This window comes from Eutrema salsugineum, unplaced genomic scaffold, assembly GCF_000478725.1.
Source record: "Eutrema salsugineum unplaced genomic scaffold, Eutsalg1_0 scaffold_8, whole genome shotgun sequence".
In the NCBI taxonomy this organism is placed as follows: Eukaryota; Viridiplantae; Streptophyta; class Magnoliopsida; order Brassicales; family Brassicaceae; genus Eutrema; species Eutrema salsugineum.
In genome coordinates this window covers 13,111,550-13,118,440 of record NW_006256414.1, presented here as the reverse complement: position 1 = coordinate 13,118,440, position 6,891 = coordinate 13,111,550, and the positions used below count along the sequence as shown (strand labels likewise).

Sequence of the window (6,891 nt, the reverse complement as noted above, 5' to 3'; positions counted from 1 at the left end):
AACAGCCAGGGCGTTCCCAAAATCGCATTGTATATCGCCGGTTTGTTGAGGACCAAGAATTTGATCATTCGAGCCGACCCGCCGACGTAGATGGGTATCTTCACTGTTCCTACTGTCCTTGTTTTCTCTCCGGTGAACCCGGTCAATGATTCCATGTAGGGCTTGATCTCGGAGTCCGGAAAATCCATATTCTTTAATGTTTCTTTGAATATGACGTTTACCGAGCTCCCTGTGTCGATTAAGATTCTGCTTACTTCGACATCTCCGAGCTGGAGTTCGACGACGAGGCAATCATTGTGAGGCATGTGCACTCCCCGCAGGTCGGCTTCGGTGAATAACAGTGGTACGGTTGTGACCGTTGTCTGGGGTTGTGAACTCGACGCTTGCCGACTGTATTCTTTGAGAGCTCGGACAGAGTAGTTGCATGATTCGAGGGCTCCCATAATCATATTGACCTTCTTCCTGGTTTTGGGCACGTTCGCCTCTCTATTAGGTGCTTCGCGATCTCGTTTAGGGGGAGCGACCTGTTCGTCATCGGAGTCGGTTGCCTTGGCCGCTTCCTGATTGCCAGGTTTGTTTGGTCGCGGGTTCGGCCGCCGAGGTCCTGGTTTAGGCAAATCTGTGGTGTCGATCTCGCCCTTGCGGAACTGTTGAAGTAAGAAATCCCTCAAATGTCGGCATTCCTCCGTGCTATGCCCATATCGCTCGTGATACTCGCAAAAACGCTCACTCAGTGGCGTATCGTCGTCCTTGTGCCATGTGTTCCAAGATTTTGGAGGTCGTCCTGTTCTCTGGTTCGACGGTCCTGCTTGGTTTACTACTCCGCGCGGTTTCCCGGGCTGGACCTTTGTATCTGAGCTCTCTTTAGGGGTTGGCGTTTGGCCTGGCTTCGTCGTTGAATACTGCCGATCTTTGGCGGCTTCTTCTTCTTCCTCCGCGATGAAGATGTTTGACTTATAGAGCGCGTCCTCGAGGGCGAGCGGTTTGTTCCTGCGAAGATCTTTGTGAAAGGGTACCACGTTTTCTGATACAAAGCCTCGAGAGCGGCTTCATCGTCCACTGTGCAGTGTGCTACGATCTGTTTGAAACGTGCCATGAAGTCTCAGAGCGACTCATTCTCGCCCTGTGATATCTCCCACAGCTCGGAGTTACAAGTTTTCTGCCCGATGAACATCGAGAAATGCTTAGCGAACTTCGTCGAGAGTTCATTGTAGTTGTCGATGGAGTCGGCCTCCAATCTTGAGAACCGGTCTAGAGCAATGCCTTCGAGGTGTTCGACGAACAACTGGCATTGAATCGCGTCCTTCTGTTCGGCCGAGGTAAACTTCAGTCTGTTAATTACGATACCGAACGAGGTAAGGAAATGCCTTGGATCGGAGTTCCCCTCGTACGATCGTAGCTTAAACTTTTCTAAGTTTGGGACGGGGACGTTGGTGATCCGAGAAGTGAACGGTGTTTTATGTGCTTCCTAGATTACACGGTCGATTTCGGGTGCCGAGCTGGTGGCTTGGTGAAACTTTGAACTGATCTCTCGCAGTTGAGCCTGCATCCTCTCAATCTCCAGGTCGCGTGCTGTTGGTTGAGCTCGCACGTGCTGAGATGGGCTCTCTGTCTGCTGGTACTGCTGAACTACTGACCGTGCCTCTGTGCATTGCGGGTCTCGCTCCTCTTGGAAGTCACTAATGAGGTTCCGTCTTCTGATCGGACTCTCTTGCTGTAGGCTGGAGATCTGTGCGGTGAGGGTTGCGAACTTCGCGTCGTTGCTTCTGACCAACTCTTGCATCTGCGCGGCGAAGGCGTTCATAAGCGCAGTTGGATCGAAGGCAGCTTGAGCTCGGTTTGGTGAGGTCTGGTGCGCCCCGGCGCTTGAGCTCGGCTCCGTCCTGATTTGTTGCGCTTCCGATTGGGGTTGTACGGGGCTGCGTTCGCATTCCTCCACAGGCCTTCCGACCTGGCCCGCAGGTCCTCCGACCTGGGTGATTCCATCTGCACAGGTCATCTGACTTCCGACCTGGACTGAGGTCGGTTGTCTATCATCATTTGTCATATCGTCTTGGCCGTTTACCGAACCGTCCCCACGGTGGGCGCCAATTGTTGATTATTATATTCAACTATTCGAGGTCGGTCCGATAATTTAAGTTCGAAAGGTCTTAAGTTGATCAGATATTATTAAGTTCTCAGTTACAGTTCGTTCAGTTCGGAGGATTCTCGGCGAACTCGATACAATATTCAGGTCTCTATTCTCAGGGTCCGAAAGAGGATCCCTTCTACAGTAACAATTCTATTATTTATAGTACACAAGCGAGGAGACGTTCTAAGGCTTCTCGTTCAGCTCTCACCGCCTCTCGTCGCTGGGCTTCTTTCTAATGGGCCGCGCTGTCAGGCCAGGCCCATTTCGGCTAAGACCATCGTAAACCGGGGTCAATTGGGCCGGTCTCGGTGTTTAACCGGTCCGGACCGGGGAGCGGAGCGTACCACCAACAATTATAATTTATGTCGATGACATAATTATTGCGGGTAGAGATGCTAGTGTGATTCCTTCATTGAAGATTCAACATAATTTTTTTCAAACTCAGAGATTTGGGTGACTTGTTGTAATACTTTCTGGGTTTAGAAATTGCTCGATGTTCAATAAGAATTTCTATTTTTCAACGCAAGTATGTCTTGGAGTTATTATCAGATACTGGTTTTCTTGGCTGTAAATCGTCTACTATTCCTATAGAGCCAAACCAGTCACTCCACAAAGATGATACTCCTTTGTTACAGGATGCATAATCTTATAGAAGATTGATTGGTAAACTACTTTATATGTGTAACACAAGGCCAGATTTATCTTTTACAGTTACCAAGCTCTGCCAATTCTCTTCTGCCCCTCGTGAAGTTCAATTTCAGGCTGTCTACAAAGTTCTAGGATACCATAGGCAAATGATTGTTTTGCTCTTCTGATCTTAGATCTTTCTTTAATAGTTTACTGATGCTGATTAGGCGGTATGTCCAGAGACAAGAAAATCTGTTTTAAGATATTGTATGTTCATAGGAGAAGCGCTTGTTTGATGGAGATTGAAGAAAGAACCAATTGTTGTTTGCAGTACTCCTGAAGCCGAATACAGATCAATGACGTTTGGTACTAAGAAGTTGATTTGGATTGCACAGATCATGAAGGGCTGACGCCTACCATCTCATTTACCAGCTGGATTGAACCAAACCGAATTAAACAAAACTAATACACACCAAACCAAATTCGAACGGAATCTCAAATTAGACTGAAATGTCCAGTCTAACCAAAATTATACACCTAATTGACTCTTGAAAATATCTAACAGAATACAATTCTCTTCTTTTTTTTAAAGGAATATATATCTACCCTAATAATTATACATTATTTTATTCTCATGTAGGACCCGTTAAGCTTTTGGGAAAAGTAGATCTTATCTTCACCACGCCATTATCTCATTTGTTTTTCAATGGGATAAAATAAATATCTCGCTGGTTGATTACGGTATTAATTACCAGTCGAGGCTATAAATAGAGACCCTTTAGATCCTAGTTTATCGACAAAGCAACCAAATCCATAAAGAGAGACTTAATTAATAGAAAAGAAAAAGATCGAAGATGGCAGGAATCATCAACAAGATCGGAGATGCACTCCACATTGGAGGAGGCCACAAGGAAGACGAGCACAAGAAAGAGGAACACAAGAAACACGTGGACGAGCACAAGAGCGGAGAGCACAAAGAAGGTATCGTTGATAAGATCAAAGACAAGATCCACGGCGGAGAAGGCCACAGCGGCGGAGACGGCCACAAACATGACGGTGAGAAGAAAAAGAAGAAGGACAAGAAGGAGAAGAAACACCATGACGATGGTCACCAGACTCACCTCAGCAGCAGCAGTGACAGCGACAGCGATTAAGGTTTTTTTCTTCATTATTTCTATTTCAATAGCCAGGGATCCGAACTGAAACTTAGCCAAATCAATAATCTGTAGAGAACCGTATATTTTTTGGAAGACTCGAGTCTTTGTCTCCCAACTTTGGGATAAACCTCATTTCTCTATTCTACTCTCTGTTTTTAATTATAATTAAATAGAAACGAATTTTTAGTGAATTTCTAAGTTTTATAAACGCGTTTTTCCCTATTCATTTGTATTTGTTTTTCTGTAAAAAAATTTTGGAATGAAACATGGTATTTTGAACTTTCCTAACAAAACTTAGAGTGAGGAATGTTGAGATTTTTTTCAGCGTGTTTTTAAATTTATTTTTGAACGAAATCCATACAGTTTGGAATGAAAAAAACAAAAAGAAAGTATACATATTATATATATGAGATGATTCTGCCGGTCTGTATTGAATAATTTTTTTTTAATTTGTAGGTAAGGAAGTGAGGAGGTTGCTAAAATAAATCAGATCTGCTTCTAACTATTAATTAATGGTGTTGTCTATTCCTATACTTTTTTAAAAGAAGAAGAGAAGAGTGCATATGTCTCTGTTATGTTTTTTTTTTTTTTTCATTTTTACCACTTGTGTTTCTTGTCAAAAAATTAAAAAAAAAAACTCTTGTATCTTATCTATATTAATAAAAGGTTAATTAAATGAATAACCAAAATCTAATAATTGATGAAAAATACAGCCATGAAAATCAGATAACTAAGTAACAATGTGGAGTTTTTTTTAGATGAAAATATTCTTATAGGTATGAATGGGTAAATTGATAATTGGAGAGAGAATTACTTCGCAGATGCGCAGCGTGTGTGTCAAGACACTCTAATCACTAACATAACAGATATTAGTAAGAAAAAATAGACAATTAATAATATCTATTTTGACACACATATATTTATCCCGTAAATTTTATTTTTTGCATAACTTAGATATTGTTAACTGTTTAAGCCATATATTAATACAAAAAAATATTGATTTTACTTCACGTTTAACATAGTTCTAATTTCGGAAAACAAACCCGTATTTTTATTCATACGTCAATAATGATACTTATAACATAAAAATTCTATTTTTATTAATAATATAGCATGACTATTTAAAAATAATATAAGAGATAACAAATCGAACAATTTAAAAATATAAACTGTCTATAAAAAAATGTATAGAAGCTTTTGTGCATTTTTTTCATCTATATATTAACCCATTATTTACAATATTACATCCATCTCCAACTGAGTATGGATTTGATAAGTGTAATAGACTGCAAAAGATGATATTTTACATGTTTTGTTATTTTTTATCAATTTTTTTTGTTAAAATCAAATTTATAAAAATAGACGTTCTATAAACAAATTTTAAAAATAGAGATTCTAAACTTTCAATCGAACAAGACGCTGGAAGAGAAGAATGGTGGCAAGACAAGAGAATAACCAATCTGAATGACCTGTTAATATTAACTCCAATGTTAAAATTATTTTAAATATAAACATTCAATAAAATATTAGATCTTTTATACACATTTACAAAAGAGCGAAGAGTGAAAATTCACACTCCACCAAAAAAGACTCTGTTGGCGATTTAACACTTGAAAATTAGGTGAAACTCACAAGGAGATAGAAAAATAAAAGTCTAAATTGATCTCTTTTTTTTTTTTGAATCTGGGTACTCTTTAATATGGCTCTTAATGTGGAAAACAGTGATTGAACTCATTTCAGTTAATTTCCGATGAGATTCCACGTGGATTCGGTAAGAGAGACTATAGCAGACTATTGTTATTGGCGAGAGGAGCTGCACCCAAAAAAAAGTTCGCGTGAGGTTGTCGATACGATGGTGGCAACAAATTTGCAGCAGTGAGGAATTGAGAGGTAGAGAATCTGTAGGAGAGAGGGAGATGAGAGGTTTAGGAAAAGATTTATACATTCGCGTGAGTATAATTGAATTATTGTTGGTTATTATTTACGTAAGAGGTAGAAAATCTGTAAGAGAGAAAGAGTGAAAATGTTCAAGGGTAAACTTGTATATATTATATATAATACGTAGAATATAGTAAGTTAGTAACCATCATCTTCATATGGTTATTTTTTAAATATTAAATTTTGTTGGTTATTAACTGCAATTTCTCTTAATAAAAATTGATGTATCGGGTCAAACGTTTTTTTTTAATTTGGAAATTTGTTTCTAAATAAAGATCAACTTGATGAATCTAATAAAGGAAACTAAATAACATATCAAAAGAATATTACCATTTGAGATACTTTTTCAAAGTGTAATATCTAAAAAAGACACTTTTTAAAAATATGGCACTTATCTTACTTTGCTCCATTTTTTTGACTTTTTTGCCATTCTTTCTATTTTACATTTTATTTACCTACAGAAAAATATTAACGTCCCACTTAAATTCACTCATCAGTGTTCACACACAAAATCGCTCGAGACCCACCTTGATTCATTAGCTTCCACATACTAAATCGCACGGAATTCACCTATATGTATGCAACTATATGGATACACATATAAATATGCATATATATTTATTTAGTTACATCCATCTATAATATATATATGTGGGTATACATATATATTTATATAGTTGTGTCAATATGTATGCAACTCTATGGATACACATGTAAATATATTTATATATATATATATCTATATAGTTACATCTATCTATACTCTATGTACGTGGATAATTGCATAGATATTCATATATTTGTGTCCACGTGTATGATACTATATAGATACATATGTGTATATATATATATATATAATTGCATAGATATCTATATATTTGTGTCTACGTGGACCCTACTATATGAATACATATGTCTTTATCACTAAACGATAAAAGAATTTAGGTTAAAAATATAAACGGCTATCAAGGTATTAAGAAAAAAATTATATAATTTAGAGTGTCAAAATAATTATTCAATTATTCTCTAAACAATAGA

At 38.3% G+C, this 6,891-nt stretch overlaps 1 protein-coding gene across 3 annotated transcripts; it reads left to right on the top strand.

The window, feature by feature from the left end:
* Positions 1–3,541: 3,541 nt before the first annotated feature.
* On the top strand, positions 3,542–6,053 carry LOC18010253 (dehydrin HIRD11). Of its 3 annotated transcripts, none has more exons than XM_006392475.2 (2): positions 3,542–3,913; positions 5,638–5,730. In XM_006392475.2, the coding sequence occupies exon 1, from the start codon at positions 3,613–3,615 to the stop codon at positions 3,910–3,912; it is 300 nt and encodes a 99-aa protein (XP_006392537.1). In that variant the 5' UTR covers positions 3,542–3,612; the 3' UTR covers position 3,913; positions 5,638–5,730. The 3 variants fall into 3 exon arrangements, 2 of the variants coding, with proteins under 2 accessions (XP_006392537.1, XP_006392538.1); XM_006392476.2 differs by lacking the exon at positions 5,638–5,730 and adding an exon at positions 4,372–4,598; XR_002901014.1 differs by having other exon boundaries at positions 3,543–3,913; positions 5,656–6,053.
* The last annotated feature ends 838 nt before the right edge of the window (positions 6,054–6,891 follow it).

Excerpts from the sequence above, each read along its gene's own strand:
- LOC18010253 (XM_006392475.2), top strand. The coding sequence starts at position 3,613 with ATGGCAGGAATCATCAACAAGATCGGAGATGCACTCCACATTGGAGGA.